The 15,934-nt window shown below is 53.9% G+C and overlaps 9 protein-coding genes across 9 annotated transcripts; 2 read left to right on the forward strand and 7 right to left on the reverse strand.

Moving 5' to 3' along the window:
* Positions 1-1,144: 1,144 nt before the first annotated feature.
* On the forward strand, positions 1,145-1,936 carry LTS14_008517 (uncharacterized protein; the record flags this gene model as incomplete). Its single annotated transcript, XM_064841205.1, has 3 exons — positions 1,145-1,279; positions 1,335-1,628; positions 1,685-1,936. 3 exons carry the CDS (start codon positions 1,145-1,147, stop codon positions 1,934-1,936), a joined length of 681 nt encoding a protein of 226 aa, XP_064691069.1.
* Positions 1,937-2,238: 302 nt separating this feature from the next.
* Positions 2,239-3,415, reverse strand: LTS14_008518 (uncharacterized protein; the record flags this gene model as incomplete). Its single annotated transcript, XM_064841206.1, has 2 exons — positions 2,239-2,305; positions 2,457-3,415. 2 exons carry the CDS (start codon positions 3,413-3,415, stop codon positions 2,239-2,241), a joined length of 1,026 nt encoding a protein of 341 aa, XP_064691070.1.
* Positions 3,416-4,470: 1,055 nt separating this feature from the next.
* On the reverse strand, positions 4,471-5,604 carry LTS14_008519 (uncharacterized protein; the record flags this gene model as incomplete). The annotated part of the gene is made up of 2 exons (XM_064841207.1): positions 4,471-5,005; positions 5,033-5,604. The coding sequence occupies 2 exons, from the start codon at positions 5,602-5,604 to the stop codon at positions 4,471-4,473; spliced, it is 1,107 nt and encodes a 368-aa protein (XP_064691071.1).
* Positions 5,605-8,030: 2,426 nt separating this feature from the next.
* LTS14_008520 (uncharacterized protein) lies at positions 8,031-9,836 on the reverse strand (the record flags this gene model as incomplete). The annotated part of the gene is made up of 1 exon (XM_064841208.1): positions 8,031-9,836. One exon carries the CDS (start codon positions 9,834-9,836, stop codon positions 8,031-8,033), a length of 1,806 nt encoding a protein of 601 aa, XP_064691072.1.
* A 444-nt stretch (positions 9,837-10,280) lies between these two features.
* Positions 10,281-10,926, reverse strand: hus5 (SUMO conjugating enzyme Hus5; the record flags this gene model as incomplete). Its single annotated transcript, XM_064841209.1, has 3 exons — positions 10,281-10,534; positions 10,677-10,837; positions 10,889-10,926. The coding sequence occupies 3 exons, from the start codon at positions 10,924-10,926 to the stop codon at positions 10,281-10,283; spliced, it is 453 nt and encodes a 150-aa protein (XP_064691073.1).
* Positions 10,927-11,423: 497 nt separating this feature from the next.
* Positions 11,424-12,514, forward strand: PEX19 (Peroxisome chaperone and import receptor; the record flags this gene model as incomplete). Its single annotated transcript, XM_064841210.1, has 2 exons — positions 11,424-12,329; positions 12,416-12,514. 2 exons carry the CDS (start codon positions 11,424-11,426, stop codon positions 12,512-12,514), a joined length of 1,005 nt encoding a protein of 334 aa, XP_064691074.1.
* Positions 12,515-12,669: 155 nt separating this feature from the next.
* On the reverse strand, positions 12,670-13,505 carry LTS14_008523 (uncharacterized protein; the record flags this gene model as incomplete). The annotated part of the gene is made up of 2 exons (XM_064841211.1): positions 12,670-13,077; positions 13,158-13,505. 2 exons carry the CDS (start codon positions 13,503-13,505, stop codon positions 12,670-12,672), a joined length of 756 nt encoding a protein of 251 aa, XP_064691075.1.
* Positions 13,506-13,731: 226 nt separating this feature from the next.
* LTS14_008524 (uncharacterized protein) lies at positions 13,732-14,469 on the reverse strand (the record flags this gene model as incomplete). The annotated part of the gene is made up of 2 exons (XM_064841212.1): positions 13,732-14,296; positions 14,363-14,469. The coding sequence occupies 2 exons, from the start codon at positions 14,467-14,469 to the stop codon at positions 13,732-13,734; spliced, it is 672 nt and encodes a 223-aa protein (XP_064691076.1).
* Positions 14,470-15,144: 675 nt separating this feature from the next.
* LTS14_008525 (uncharacterized protein) lies at positions 15,145-15,813 on the reverse strand (the record flags this gene model as incomplete). Its single annotated transcript, XM_064841213.1, has 1 exon — positions 15,145-15,813. One exon carries the CDS (start codon positions 15,811-15,813, stop codon positions 15,145-15,147), a length of 669 nt encoding a protein of 222 aa, XP_064691077.1.
* Positions 15,814-15,934: the final 121 nt, after the last annotated feature.

A 15,934-nucleotide genomic window follows, 5' to 3' on the forward strand; every position in this document is an offset into this window, starting at 1 on the left:
TCCACTTGATGTTACACAACCTTGTGTGCTTCTGCAGTCTACACGGTGCGTCCTTGCGAAATCCGAAGCGCTGCAGAGCAATCAAATATGCACTTGATCCATCGTTTCGAGCATTTGCCGGAATCATCATGGGGATAGCTTTGCAAGGTCGCATTGCATCAGACCGTCGATCATCGCGGGCATTGCTATTACAGCACCATTCCATGGTATGAAGAGTGCAGGTTACTATCTTGCACTGTCGTCTGCTGGAATGACGATGTCGTGTGCTTGCCCGAAGAGCTGCTCAAGGTCGTACGTTTAGTAGTCGGCACTGGGGACGACAGTTTCTAAATTTAAGCCAGGTCCGGGTTCACGGGTACGGGCAGCTGTACTTCCGCGCACGCCACCCGTTGGAACCAGATGAAGCCAGCAAATGCACTGTGGTCAGATAAGCAGATGTCCGTTTTCCGCATCTCACTCCCAGCACCAAGTCCACGTAAGAAAAAGTCAGATTGATTGGAGGTATCTCGCGTGATCGAGATACAAAGGTACTTGGAGCTTGAGATAGCACACAAGCAACTTCCTCCATCCACCAGCGACGAAAATGCGGGGGCGTGCATATTGGTATGCATGCGGGATATGAGTGATTGGCCGGTGGACGGGTGGGAGAGGCGCATGCTGCACGGCTCACCGCTGTTCAGGAGCTTTCGGTTGTCTCTTGTCAGACTGCTTTGTTGAGAGCTTCAACCAGCCGGCGTGTGAGCACTGTATAGCCAGCACACGGACAGCGGGTAGCAGGAGGATGAGCATGAGCAGCACGGGTGGCTACATGTAAGCTGCAGGTGTTCGAACCCTAAGGTTGTTGGTGAGAGATAGGCGATATAAGTACATGTATACGACACCGCCGCCCGATTGTCTCACCTGACCCTCGAAGGTCGTCTTGTTCACTATCTCGTAGCTGACCATTGCACCTGCCATCCTATCTGGAAGCTTGACTACCGGCATTTGCAGCTCCTTCATACCACGTCTCAAGGCACTTTGACAACACCCATAACCACATCCATACCAGCAGTCTCGAGTAGTACCAATGGCTGCACCAAGAGCAACCCAGTTCATTGCTCTCCGCAACCTAGCTCGTGGTAGCCACCAGACTCGCTCCCTCCACATGACCGGACCCGCGACCTATGCCTCCCCCGTTTTGACCAGGGAGCGGCCAACCCTGAATCTCCCTCGCGATATTGCTGGTCTCCGAGCCGAATGCAAGCGACGCAAGATCGAAGCGACAGGTTCTCAGCAAGACGTATGCAGTACCGTGAGATTCCACCTACGTCGTTCCTACTAACACCTCCCACCAGCTCATGTCCCGGCTCAACGCCCACGAACTCGCCAACTCGCGAGCCTTCAGCACAGCCGTCGAGCAAGCCAAGCGACCCTCCGCAGAATCGAAGGATGCTCCAACCCCAACCCGCCATTTCAACACCAGCCGTACCTTGAAAGCCGTCAAGGACACCTCAACAATTGACTTCGCCTACTTCCCACACGTCGACCCAGACACCCCACTCGACGACTACAGCCAAATGCGCGTCCCAATAATCCCAACCAACTACACTCCCAACAGGACAGGAGCACATGCTCCAGAACAAGAAACCGTAGGTCATCCGATACCAAAACCCGCTCTCAATCATACCCATACTAACGATCCCAGATCGTCGTCTTCAAACCCCAAATCAACACCATGTCAGCCGACGCCGTCTACCTCCCCATGGCCGCCGACCTCCGCGACAACGACAACGACACCGTCAACATCGACTTCCACGCCATGGCCGACAAAGTCGCGAATAACATCCGACGGATGAAGGTGCCCGTGGAAGAGCAGGCGGGGATGATGAAGCAGTTGTGGAACGAGATGGTGGATGATATGCTCGGGGCGTCGCAGAAGAAGGCGTCGACTTCTTAAGAGTCTCAGAGATGTGATTTCGGAGATGGCGTTCTGGGATTGCTTGATGAGGGGCGAGTGAACTGTAGCCTGGTCAGCGGAAGGGAAGATGTATGATGCTGGAGTTCGGAATTCGAGGCGTTTGTGTGATGGGATGATAGCTGGAGAATCATGAGTATATAAGGCCAAGACGCCACAGCAATGTACAAACCCGTCATATATTTGCAGTGATTCCACTCTAGAGTGCTCCAGCGTGCTCTCGTACCTTACTCATGCCCACATTTTCCGTGAGCCGCACAAAAGCATTAACACCACCAATCGTCCTACAGCGGTATCCCTGATTTGGTCAACAAAGCATGTCGTCTTCGCTCGTCTGGCATTCCAGCATATCTATCATACCATCGTAACTATAGTACATGGGCGGAATATGTTCTTCGCCTCATCTTCTCACAATTTCGCCTCATCTCCTCTCATCATTTCGCCCATCTCCTCTCAAGTCACATCACCATCTTGACTCACCAACATCCCACCCAAACCTCACCCAATAAAAGTATTCCCCACCAACGGACCAACCCACTTCCCCTTCCCCTTCCTCGCCGCCTTCATCTCCGCATACAACGCGGGATTAATCCCCTTCTTCTGCAACTTTCGGATTTCTGCGGGGCTCAGTCCACTGACATCGTAGGAGGAACTGGACCATTTACCTTCTTCTTTGAGTCCGCTGATACCATCGCTGCTGGTCATACTACCTCCTCCACCGGATCCCTCGGAGCCGTTGAGGATGGACATGGTGTGGTGGCTCGCCGTGTCCTCCCATCCTTGTGCGCCGTTTGCGCCGGGTGGGCCCGCGACGCTGTCGCGGGAGGAGAGAGAGGCGCGTTCGCTGGCTTGTTCGACGGAGGTGCGTTTCAGGATCGCCGGGAGCCGGGTTTGGGATGGTGGTTGTTGTTTTTGTTGGGGTTGCAAGGGTAGTCGGGTTTGTATTCGGGGCGCAGGCGGTGGTTTGTTGGTGCGTAAAGGTGCTGGGGCTCGTGGTGGAGGTAGTGAGCCTGGGAGCTCTGATGGTAAGAGAGGCTTATCTGAACCGGGCGTTGTGTCGTCGGTGCTTGTTTGACTCCCGCTCGCATTTGAGCGACTCCGCGAGGAACTTTGCGCATACCGCTGGTTCTGCTCGTATTCTTTCGGTCTCCGCTTCGAGCGAAGCCCGCCTAGCTCATCGTCCCATGCGAATTCTGATGCCACCGAGTTCTCTGATGACCTGGTCGAGTCGGCTCGATCTGAGTCTATAGAAAAGCGTGGTTCTTCGGGCAGATTATCCTTTATCGGATCATGGAAGGCATTGATCCCTCGGACAGTCTGCGAGCTCCCTGTGCGATCATGCAGAAGTCTCTCTTTCGAATTGGCCGTCACCGGTCGTGGTCGCGAGAAGTTCAAGGGTCGTGGTCGTAGATCTGATAGTGAGTCCGTTCCTTCGCTCGAGGGCGTCTCCGGTTCTCTCATGGTCATTGCGCATCCAGTACCTTTCCTCCAGTATGATCAACAGCTTCTTCCGTCTCACCTCTTCCAAAGTATGTAGTGCACTCAAGACCAGTCGATCGCACACTGGCACATGACTTTTCGCATCAAAGACAATGACGATAGACAAGCTCGTGTGCGGCATTCGTGGATAAGAAAGGGACTAGAGGCTGCTTACCAGGCTACAGAGTACGCAGCAGAAGACGACACGGCTCGGCTCCATGTTGGTGACAGGATCATTGACCACCAACACCCTTGCACATCTCGCAAGCATGCGGCAAAACCCTCGAGCCGCACAGTGGTGGAGTGGAGAGTGAAAGAGCATCGTAGCCCCAAAATGTGTCGTCATGACCAAATTCCGGTTCCGGGAAACGGGGACCTGCGCCGATGAGCATCCATTTCTCTGCTTGAAACGGTGGTGATTGGTCGGATGGCAGACAGGAACGCATGGGTCTGGAGATCGGCGAGGAACAGGCCAGAGAGATAAGCCACTCAGGCGTTGGAGAGCCGAATGGGCAATTGCCAAGGTCTGTCACGCTCTTGTGGGTGGTGGGCGTATCTTGAGCTTACTTAGCTACACGCAATAATAACGGTTTAGGGTGTCGTTCTTTGGAGAGCAGTTTTTATGTTTGCAGATCATGGTTAGGGCTTGATGGAAGTGTACCAGACGATCACCACCCGTCAGGTCTGGGGAAGAACCGGACGAGTCAAACCCTACTCCTCGAATCCATGCAGGAACTCGAGGTCCAAGCTGGTGTGATAGTCGAGAGTTTGGAAACTCTGGTAGAGCTCATAGAGTGATATATACAGTAGTTGAAGCTATAGTATTGCTCACTCGAGTGAAGAAGTCCAGCAGGAGAAGATCACCGATCAGCTTCGTGGAAGTTGCGAGAACGCTCAGCCCATCTCATCCCATCGCGTCCCATCACGCCTCGCGCGCATAATGCAGTCAGAATACGAGAGTCGTGATCATGATCATCCCCACCCATCTATCCCCTTTTCCCTCAAACGCCTTAGTAGCCAAACCGATTAGCCCCACGTTATTGCTCCTCCGACCTGATCCCGCCCGAACTCTTCTTCTTGCCGACTTTCATGCCACTCAACCGACCCAGCTTCTTCAATCCCCACATGCCCGAGTCCCGCTTGGGGCTCACATCACTCATGGGTGGACTGGTGGGTGGCGTCATCGGCGACTCGTTGGCTGGACTATCGGTGCTGCCCGTGTCGTCTGTCAGGCCTTGCCCTGCACTATTTGACCCGGAAGCAGTCAGATTGAGATCTGAGACCGCATCAATATTTGACTGTGCCGCGGATCCTGCTGGCGAGGAAGTGGTCGGCGAGAGCTTCACGCTGAAACGTGACTTGTTAAGCGAGGTGGTCAGGGTCGAAGGTGCAGATTTCCTGTTCACGAAAGCTGGAGCGGTGTAAGAATGCGCGTGTGGCTCCACAGCCGATTGTGGAGGTGGCGAACTGCGCGTGTGTCGTTTTCTCCGCTGGAAAGATGATCGGTCTTCATATGTTGATCGTCCTTCGGGGTATGATGACACGACTGGCAGGGCGGTTTGAGGATACGCGCTGTTCAGGAAGGGTACTAAGACTGACTCCTCCATCAACTCGTACGTCTTTTGCACGGCCTCGTCCAGCGATTCTGGCACCGGTGGCAAAGCGCCGCCAGTAAGTAGCAGAATGGGATCTCTGACATCCGACGGGAGGTTGACTTCTCGTGAGCCATTGGGTCGGATGTAGGCATCGACCAGCCGCTGCCATAGTGCCTGGACATACTCTCTGTCCTTGGCTGGAGGTGCGCCATTCGTAGCTCTCGACATCATCTTTTGAAAATGTTTTCGGTACCGTCCAGCATCCATAGTAAATTCCAGAATCTCCAAGCAGTGATTGTTCGACAGATACGCCATGAAGGCGGCAAGGGTCCATGGCGCCGGCGACGTATTTGCTAATATCTCACGTAGGCCAGGTCTTCGTGGGCAGTACGGTCCTTGCACATCGGCTGGTATCGCAACGCTCAGCGGCCTGGTTGGCGGAGAGTTCTCCGCCGACGACATCTTCCCCTTTGCGTCGCAATCGCAATCCGCTATGCTTGTCGCGGGTGAAGATGACTTTGTCGAAGAAGACGAAGAGGTTGTTGATAGTTGCGACGAGGATTTCCGCGAGATCATCACGCGCGGTAGGAACTTCTTGCCCGTGGTACCACGGCCGGGGCCAATGGTAGCGACTTTGCTGGCGGAGAACAACTGTTGCCGCAAGGGCAGTTGAAGCGACGCCAGCTTGCTATGCGGTGGTGAGACCTGCTCCAGTCTCACAAGTGTGTCGAACCACGCTCGCGTGTGCCCGCTCGCTGGAACGTGTTCCTTTTGTGATGTGATCTATCCTCTGCTCACGCGCCCATATGACAGCAACTCCTTCTGCCGTATCAAGTGCTGTTTGCTCGTGATGGCAATGTACTGGTCAATGCCGTTTATAAGGCAGGTGCCCGAAAATGTGAGGTATGTTGCACAGCCGTTGTGGAACCAAGATTGGTGAAATGGCTACAGCAAGGAGCCGATGTAAGTGCGACCCGACCGGTGTCCAGGAAGAAGGTCCGAAATATGACGAAGCAGAGCCCGGGTATTAATAATTAAAGATCGAAACAGGTACTGCACAGGGCGGACGTTGTTGCTGTTGAGCCAAGAGGAATGTGTCAAGGCGGTGCCTTCTCGGTCGGGCGTGGATGACTGGGAAAAAGCTGCGGCGAGTGAGTGGACGAGAGCGAGATGCTCAGTGGTCGTGTGGGTTTAACAACGCTGATGGCAGACCCGATGGGATCACGGGACTGACGAGGAAAGTCGTAGGAATATCACGTAAGTCTTCGTGAAGAGGTCGACGGCCTGCCTTTGAGACAGTGAGCTGGTGGAGACGGCCCTCAGAGAACCAGTTGTGACGAGCAGACGGGGGATCCCAGCGCTGTGTAACGCTAACGACCTTCGAGAAGCACGCCCGTATGCCAATCAACGAAGGCTGCCGACGCGCTAGCGAAAGAGAGTCGAGCTCGTGCAGCAGAGCATTCTGTTAGGTTTTGCGTGCCGCCAAACCTCTACGCCACGAGATGGTCATTGGTTCGCTTCGCAGCTTTCACTGTTCGCCTGGCAAGGCTTCCATTCCTGTCGACCGCTGCTCTGGGAAGCAATTTCAGTGACCAACAATGGTCTCCCAGGTGTGCGTGATCAGCGCTTTGTTGTCGTTGTTCGGACGAGCCGCTACGAGTCTTTATTCGGTCGGCAGGCCGAAGACGGTGTAGGCCGCCATCGCCGATGAGAAGGAGTTCGATGCCTTTGCTGGTAGTGAGACGGAGAGCGAGCGCAGAGACCCACTTGCCTGCTGCCGCAGCCACAATTCCACAATGCACGAGGCATGCGAATCGCCAGCGTGATTGTCCTACATGCTTATGAATCGCCGCACCGGCCTGAACACCGCAAGAACACATCCTAGTATCCGTGAAACTGGTGAGTCAAGAGTCTGACGCCCTGGCGAGGCTCACGCGACCATCAGCACGCTGTTAGGCCAGATCAGATGTGGTATACGAATCGATCTTTGGAGTGAGTTCGCGACGATTGAAACACAGATAAGCCGCCGCCTATCTATGCACAGAACACCGTTCGCGTCTTTCCAGAACAATACTCCTTCGGGAATAGCGATCTTCGTCATCCGTGCTGACGCCACCACACCATCACTGGCTCTCCAGACAGCACTTCTGCACGAGGTCTTGACGAAAACGTTCCTTCGTGTGTGTGATCCCTCACAATTTTCTGACAGACACACGACATGGACCTTACGTGTTCACGACGGTCGACCCTCGGTTGAACACTTCCAATACCCGCTCTTCGGCTTAAGAATGGTCCGAATCACGTAACAGCACTACAAGGAAAAACGGCTCTAAAAACTCTGCTTGGAGCGTCATCCACGAATGGCAACTTGCAACTTCAGCATGCTTTGTCCGAACACGTCCACATGCCGTGGCTGGGGAGGTGCGAAGACATTGAAAAGGTCCGATATGGTCGCACCGGACTCTTCTTCTGTATCCACAAGACCACAACGGCGAACTCGAGCACGGTTCCAAAGTCGTTGCGTGCCTTTGACCGCCGACCGCGTCGTTCATTATCAGACTGGAGCAACATTCGCCGAGCAGCGGCGTCTTTTTCGGAGGCCCGCTGTACTACGGATACCGGGCGTCGAACGTGGCTTGAGCCCAGGTTGCCTGTGTTCCGGATGTGAGGCTCCCTGCACTTGGCCATACAATCTCCACTACGACTACGGATGTGCATACCGTCAATCGAATGTGGACGTGTAAGCCGCGAGCAAGCGACGGCAGCCGTGGGAGTGATATGCTTGGCCCTTCCTCAACTGCATGTGCTGAGATCCATCGCTGTCGGTGCTGCGAATGGCGACACAGTCGAGTGATTGCAAACGTGACTCGCGGAACGCTGTGCGCTCCTTCTGCTGCTGTGAGCAGAGCATCAAACAGCAGGTACATCTCACATCTAAGATAGTGGCTCTTTCCTCACCCATGAAAAGCATATGCTTTGCGGCAGGTAAATCATCGACACATCTACATATCTATCTCCATCTGACCGGGTCCAATCGTCCCCTGCATCCCCAACCTCCTCCTCCCACTAAGATACAGCTCATACGCCCTCAACTTCACCGCTACCTTGGCATAAGAGAAAAGAGCCACACTATAGCTCAACAGATTCGATGGCCAAAGCATACTGCCCTTGATATTCTCCACCTGCTCCTCAAAGACAGTCCGGGCGGCATACCGAGCCAGGATCATAAACGTCCTCACCGGACCTTGTCGAGTCTGAAGGTTCTCATCCAGACTGCGGGTGAGATCGTTGGTCTTTAAGATCAGCAGGATGACGCGAGGGACTTTGCTCAACAGGCCGACGACTTGCGAGAGCAAGCCACCTTCCCCAAGCGCTTCGGAAAAGGCACGTTTCTCTTCCGCATTACGCTTCTGTACAACGCCAGCGTCCGACTTCACGACTCGAAAGTCGCGCCCTGTGATGGCTGACGCGAAGATCCCGAATTCTTCGTCGTTGATATCGGCCACTTGATGTGCATACTGTCGCATGCGATCCTCATCCACATCCAATACCGCTAGCCAGAGATGTGCATACGCTCTCCGAAGCCAGAGTGGGATGTCACGGTACAGGCCATGGTCGTATAATATCACATCGAAGTTCCCCGGCTTCCGTTTGTTCGGATTGACTCGGATCGCAAGGTTACCACCATGAGGATCACAATGCAACGGCGCATCCTTGCCGAAGATCATCTCGTTGAAGATGCGAGCTAGAGCAGCAGAAACCTCATCCCTGTCAATGCCATTGCTATCCAGGAACTCGAGGTCATCCGGCCGGTGGCCAGTAATGTACTCCATGACCAAGACCCTCCTCTGCGCCCAGACGACTTCAGGAATCACTAGTGGCGTCCGAGGGAATCGCGCAAAGTACTCTTTAGCCCGCTGCGCATTCCTACCTTCCTCCCGAAAGTCCAGTTCCTTGGGCAGCGAATACTCCATCTCATCACTCAGCCAAGTAAGGTCGTACTCAGGGAACCAATACCGCAGCGTCTTGAACGTGAAACTCGTCAACCATAAATCCAGCTTACTCCACTCATCCAAGGAAGGATGTTGCACTTTGACCGCCACCTTTTCGCCCGTATCCTTGAGCGTAGCAATGTGCACCTGAGCCAGACTCGCGGCCCCGATAGGCACGGGCTCGAAAGTCGCGAAGAAGTCTTCCAAAGTCTTGCCAGTATCGTGCCGTACCATCTTCTCAATCGACGCGTAACTGCTCACGGGACATTTATCCTGGAGAGGGATGAAAGTATCGCACCATTCGTTCGGGAGGAGATAGTTGAGACTACTCAGATGTTGGCCCAGTTTGATGAAGATACTGCCATTCTTCTCCATGGCCTCGAGGGTCCTATTGGCGCATCGTTGATGGCATGCGGAGAGCAGGGCTCGATAATCCGGGTCTTTGTCTTTCTTCAATACCCAGTAGTAATCGTTCACACACAAGGCGAGTGTTGCTCCCACACGACCACTTCGCTGTACGGCCATGTATGCATGTCGTGCTTTTTCACTAAAGGCCAATGCCGCTGCGCCTGTGACAAAGATGACCGTGGCTCCGATCGCGACTCTGCGATGTTCCCGGATCGTCTTGTTGACTCGCCGCCATGCTCGTTTGCCTGCTTGTGCTGCGGGACTTTGAGAGGTCGAGAAGGACTTGATTTGCTGCTGCTGCTGTGGTATTCGCGTAGGCCGGGTCGATCTAATGCATTCCCGACAAATCCAGGGCGTAGGTTTTCGACCGAGGGCGGAGAATGTCCGCCAGGACGCTATGGATGTCATCGCATGCTCGTGGGGAGGGCAGGAGTGGAGTAGGAGGCTATAGGTGGAGAATGCTACAGAGTACAGGACAGTAGAGATACGGGAGCCAAAAAAAAAGTGTGGTCGCATGCGCGCATCATCAGCATGCACATCATTCCTGCTGGCGCCGATGGCCGGATGCGGGTGAAGTTGAAGCACGTGTCAAAAAGATCGAATGTCCACGATCGCCACCATGATATTGACATCACATGAGCATGGCTGATGGCAAGAACCTTCGAAATACTGTATACTACGTAACCCAGCGCGACTAAATGGCAAGCATCCCTGGTGAGATACGTCATTGCCCACCAACGCCTTCGCTAATATCACATCTCCCATATCTCGCCACGACCTCCATGGACATGACCCTCATGGCTATTCGTCGCATCATTATGATCTTTCCTCCTTCCTTGCACCAACGCTCGTCTAGGGCGCCGGATTGTCCTTGACGACTTGCTTCACCTTCTTCTCATACGCCTGCCTATCCTTCTTATACAGATTGTACGCGTCCGCTTGTGCTGGTGAATCCGGGTTGACTTCGTCGAGCAACATCTGAATCCCGATGAGAATCTCCTTGATTGTGATTGCGGGTCTCCAGCCTTCTTCTTCATTGAGGATGCTGAGACAGACGGTGCCGGACGGGTAGACGTTTGGATGGAAGAGTGGTGGAACGAACTTGCCTATGATATGTTAGTGTTCTGCAAAGGTGAGTAGGTTGTCTAGGTAGCACCCACACTTCGGTGGCTTCGTTGGGTACTCTGCATCCTCATGTCAGCCTGATTGTCTACTCAATCTTCCCCAGGCAGCTGCTCAAGAACCTACCATCGGGGAACTGCATCTCTAGCTTGAATAGCCCGCCCTCCCATATCGTCTTGTCTTTGCCAGGTATCGCACAGTCCCATCGCTTCAGGTCGAGAGCAGCTTGTTGTGTCTTCATCGGCCTTGCGACAAACCCGAAGGGGTGATCTTTTCGCCAGTTCTTACTGCGAGTAAGTTAGAGTTGGAACTTCGAGAACACTCTGTTGTACCCATACCGCTCCTCCGTCAACCGTGTCATGCACAACGAGCCCATCTCGAGGTCTCTGTTTCAAAGAGAAGTGGAGGTTTGTGAAGCTTGCAAAATCGCAGGTCGCTGCGAAGGTTGAATACAGAATGTATATAGCCCGTGCGAGTCGCGTGACTAGTGCGATTACTCACGTGCACAGTGAAGTGGTATAGCTTTGTGCAAATGAAGGGAAAGGACGCACGATATCGCAGGCTGTTTCGGCTTTACACAGCATCTCGAACTTTGTGACATGTTGAAAGTGAGGCTGTCAGGCACCCTTGCATGATCTGGTGTTGCCTATCGATTAATGCAAAGCCGAGGCTTAATCTTGCATTGCTCAGATGAAGAGACAACCCACTTTTACGGACGACAGCTTGTGAGCACATGCTGGAGAGCGAATCCGGTCGTTCCAGTCATATGGTGAACAAAGAATATACGGCTGCGAAGAGGCAAACAATGAGCGAGGGCACCATATAATCAGAGCCCGAGGACGACCCCCACCTTCACTATCACAACCCGACATCATGGCAGAGAAACCGATTGAGAAGGTCGATATGGCTCCGGATCCAGAAGAAGATGATCTGGACGATCTGGACGATGTCCTAGACCAATTCCAACCCAAGCCTACCACCACCACAAAGCCAGCCTCTACACCGTCGACGAAACCGGCAACCACTTCAGCAGCACCCAGCAGACCATTCGGCGACGATGCACCCTCAGTCACCGAACCCGGTGAAGAAGAATTGGAAAAGTCCCTACAGGCAGGAATGACAGATCTAATGTCCGAGCTCGACTCCAACCCAGAAATGCAACAGCAATTCGAGAAGATGATGAAGGAGCTCATCGCCGCCGGCGCGGCACCGAGCGATGCAGAAGCCGGCGCGCACCTGAAGGAAGCAGCGAAGACCGTCGGATCCGAAGCCTCGACATCAGCAGGTGGTACAAAGTCCACCACAGCCTCATCAACAAAGAACAAAGGTGCCGAAGACTTCAATTCCACGATCCGACGAACAATGGAACGGATGCAGCAATCCGATACTTCCGCCTCCGCCTCCGCCGCCGCAGATAAGAACGGCACACCAGAAGACGAAGACCTCCTCGCGCAAATGATGCGCGAGCTCCAAAGCGGCGAAGGCAGCGGCATGGATGGCAACGAAGCGGATTTCAACTCCATGCTCATGAACATGATGACGCAGCTCACGAACAAGGAGATCTTGTATGAGCCGATGAAGGAATTGCATGAGAAGTTCCCGGGGTGGATGGAGAAGCATGCGAATGAGGAGGGGGGTGGGGGTGTGAAGGCGGAGGATCTGAAGCGATATCAGGAGCAGCAGAAATTGGTCGGGGAGATTGTGGGCAGGTTTGAACGGAGTGGGTATAAAGATGAGAATGAGGCGGACAGGGAATTTATTGTTGAGAGGATGCAGAAGGTATGTATTTTGGTGTTTGCTGGATCTTGTTTTGCAGAATCTTTATTTGCGAAGGCGAGTAATGTGCTAACATTTGTCTTTTTTAGATGCAAGCTGCGGGCTCGCCACCACCGGACCTCGTGGGCGATATGAGCTCGGCTCAAGAAGCGCTCGGTGATATCGATGCTGGATGCCCGACACAATGAGGTTTGAGACTTCGCTTCTTTTGTATTCTTCATAGAGTGCCAATGATACCCCAATTCTGGTTTCCGTTCAATATCTGATACGTTCCGTGTGCTGATTTGTGTTGATCCTCCAACGCCAATACTAAGACCAATGAGTATCATATATGTGCGGAGGACTAGCTCAGATCCATCTCTACATCCTGAGCACTACTCTGCGGCTCATTTGCCACGATCTGCGGGAAGAGCGCATCGTAATCGTCGTCGTCGCTCCAGAAGTGATCGGGTGCTTCCTCCTGGTGGCTAGCCCGCTGCTCCGTTGACTGACCCTCATCATCAGGCATGAAGCTAAGCAGCACATTCATATCTTCCTCCTCGCGCATCAGAACTTCATCCAATTCCTCCTCTGGCATCTGCTGACTCGTGTTGGGATCCGAAGTCTGCATCGCGTTACCCGCAGACGATGTCGGAAGCGCGTAGTCCTCCTCATCCTCCTCTTCAATAATGTCCGAATCCAGATACGAAGCATCCCGCGCCAGTTCCGCCTCCCACTTCTTCCTTTCCCGCATGAAATCCAACCGCATAATCTATGTATACCACACACGTCAGCTTGCCATCCCCTCCCACACAAGGAAACACCAGATCACATCCAAGTCACAGCACTTACATCCTCCCCCCTCTGCTCCCACCGCCTCTCCTCCCTCCCCTCCCTCACCCCTCTCAAAAACATCCTCCGCCTCTTCTCCCTCACCTCGTCGGGCTTCGGCGGGGTGGGAACCTTTTTCACGGCTCGCTTGCTGTATTTCTCCCACTTACTACTACGACCACTATCTTCGTTCTCCTGTCCGGTGGGGTTAGAGACACGATATGCGGCTTCGTCATCAGAGGGATTCGACATGAATTGAAACGGCTGTCGGCCATGAACATTCGCGCTGCGGCGCGAGAGTGGCGATGGGATGGTCGGGAGGAAGTTGTGAGGGTGCGGAGAGGTGGTGTAGCGCGTGGTAGCGATCATGGCGTGATCAATTGCTACTGTCGATGGTCGAAGGCTTTGCGGGACGTGATGTTGCGATCGTAGTTCGAGAGTGTCTGAGACGAGAAAGTTGACGCGCGAGGCACGCGTTCATAAGCTGACGAGTGCCAAGACCAGAATGATTGCGTACACGTGACTGGCTCAAAGTCCTATGCTATGTTACGCATCGTAGGATAGTATATACAAGGAAGATCTGATCTTTCACAACCTAAATAACACTCTTCACCTGAATATCAAACATGACCGGCCTCGTCCCCCTAAAACTCTCCCTCTCATCAACCCCCTCAAACCACTTCACCAACTCCGGATACTTCCCCTTCCACTCCTTCCTCGCGCCCTGGAAATCCAAGAACCCAACCGCGCAAACAACAGCGATATCCGCTATCGTCATAACCTTCCCATCACCCACCAGCCACTCCCCCTTCCTATCCTTCACCATCTGATCAAAGGCCCGAAACCCGCCATCCACCTTCCGCGCCTGCCGCTCCGCCCACTCTTTACTCCTGCTCCCCTCCGGCCGAGCAAGCTCGAAGAACTCGAGGACGCCGGCGTCCATGACCCCTTCCGCCAAAACTTGGATTTGACGAGCTTTGAGGTCGAGGTCCAGATCACCGGTTAGCAATTTAGGGCCCTGGGAGGCGAATTTCTGGACGATGTATTCCTGGATATGTGCACTGTCGTAGACGGGCTCGAAGGTGCTGTCGTCGGTGTCGAAGAGGATGGGGAGTTTTTCTAGAGGGTTGTATTTTGGGGTGACGGTTTCAGATTTATGCCTGCGTGGATGGGAGGGTTAGGAGGATGTGGCAGGATTATGGTTCGTGGTGTGACTGTTCACATACCATGGGATTTCGGTTTGCAGCTCGAATGGGATGCCCTTCTCGAGCATAGCTATGCGGTTGATGCGCGCAAAGGGTGAGGGAGTGGCGCTGACGAGTTTGAAGACCATGGTGGGTGGTTCGGGTCGCGATTTGTGATTTTGCGGTCTATATGGTGTACGGCGAAGAGTGCTGCAGGATGAAACTTATGAAAGTTGTCGAGAGATATACTCATAGCTGCGATAAGCTATCCAACACATATATTCTTGTGCCCGCCGAAGCTCCTGCGTCATCCGAAGCCACAGAGTTTGGACGATCCGACAGCTCTACGGCCTAGGGCCGGGAATGCTTTCAGACCTCTGCGTGGTGGCATGTGTTGCTTCTGCTGATAAGGATTTTCAATTCGATATCCGAGTCGCTTGCTTGTGCACTTGTAACGGCGCTGCAGATGCGTCGCGAACAGCCACGCGGTCGCCGAGTGTAGCTGGTGTAACGCGCTTCGTGTAGGTGGGTGGGCTGCACTTCTGACCAGGTTAGAAAGACCTAACATCCTCCGTTCGTCGCTTACGTGCGATGTGATTTAGTCCTCCGGACTGAGCTCCTCACACTCCTGGTCGATACTAACCGTGCAGCGCTCAGCCGCGACTATTGGCCGAGATGGCGAGGCCGGTACCAAGCCTCCGGGCGCAAAGACCGAACACAATCATGCTCCTACTTGCCATGCGCTCGACCAGTTGACTTCCTGCTGCTGTCTCATCACAGCAATGCCATGCGCTTGTTCGAGCGTGGTCGTCTCAGAACAGCACTCAGCTCGCATCCAACAACGCATCCTCTTCCTCCCTCTCCCGCCTAGCATCCTCCTCATCCTCTCGCTCCCGCACATGCGTAGCCTCGACCAACACCGCCCCCTCCAAACCCACCGCCTCTCCCTCTCCCTCCGCACCGACACCATCAGACCCATTCGCACGCCCATTCGCACCTCCCATCTTCTCCTTCGCCGCCTTCTGCTGCCCCGCGATCCTCTCCCGAACTAACTTCGCAATCGCGTTATCCGTCCTCACATTCAGCACTTCCAACTTCCTGTCCAAATCGCGCTTGAGATCCCAATTCGGTTTCTTGGGTTGCAGCTTGAACAAGTCGAGCGGCTTATCCGCTTTCTCGTCCTCCTGTGCTTGTCGTCTTGTCTCGAGTGCGAGCGCTGCTGCCTTCTTCTCGAGTGTCTCTTTACCCTCTGAGGGTGCCGCTTCGAAGCCCAGTTTTGGTCCCTTGGTTTCCGAGTCGTAGTTGCGGCCGGAGAGGAATGTGGAGGAGGCGTCTGGTTCGGCTGGTGTGGTCTCGTCGGTTTGTCTTACTGGTGCTTCTTCTTCGTAGGCTTCTTGGCAGGTGTCGGGTTGTTTGCGCTTGAGTGATTTGAGCTGGGCCAGGCGGGCTTTGCGGTCTTGTGCTGCTGCGCTGAGCGCCTGGGTGGATGCCATGTTGGTTTTCAGGCTCGAGCAGACGCTCTGTCTAGGTCAAGTTGTGGAATCGATTGATTGATATCAACGCTACTGTTGCTCGAAGAAAAACAGTCTGATTGATTAATCTAGGCGAGAGCTT

Source organism: Recurvomyces mirabilis (assembly GCF_035927965.1).
Source record: "Recurvomyces mirabilis strain CCFEE 5264 chromosome Unknown scaffold_26, whole genome shotgun sequence".
NCBI lineage: Eukaryota > Fungi > Ascomycota > Dothideomycetes > Mycosphaerellales > Teratosphaeriaceae > Recurvomyces > Recurvomyces mirabilis.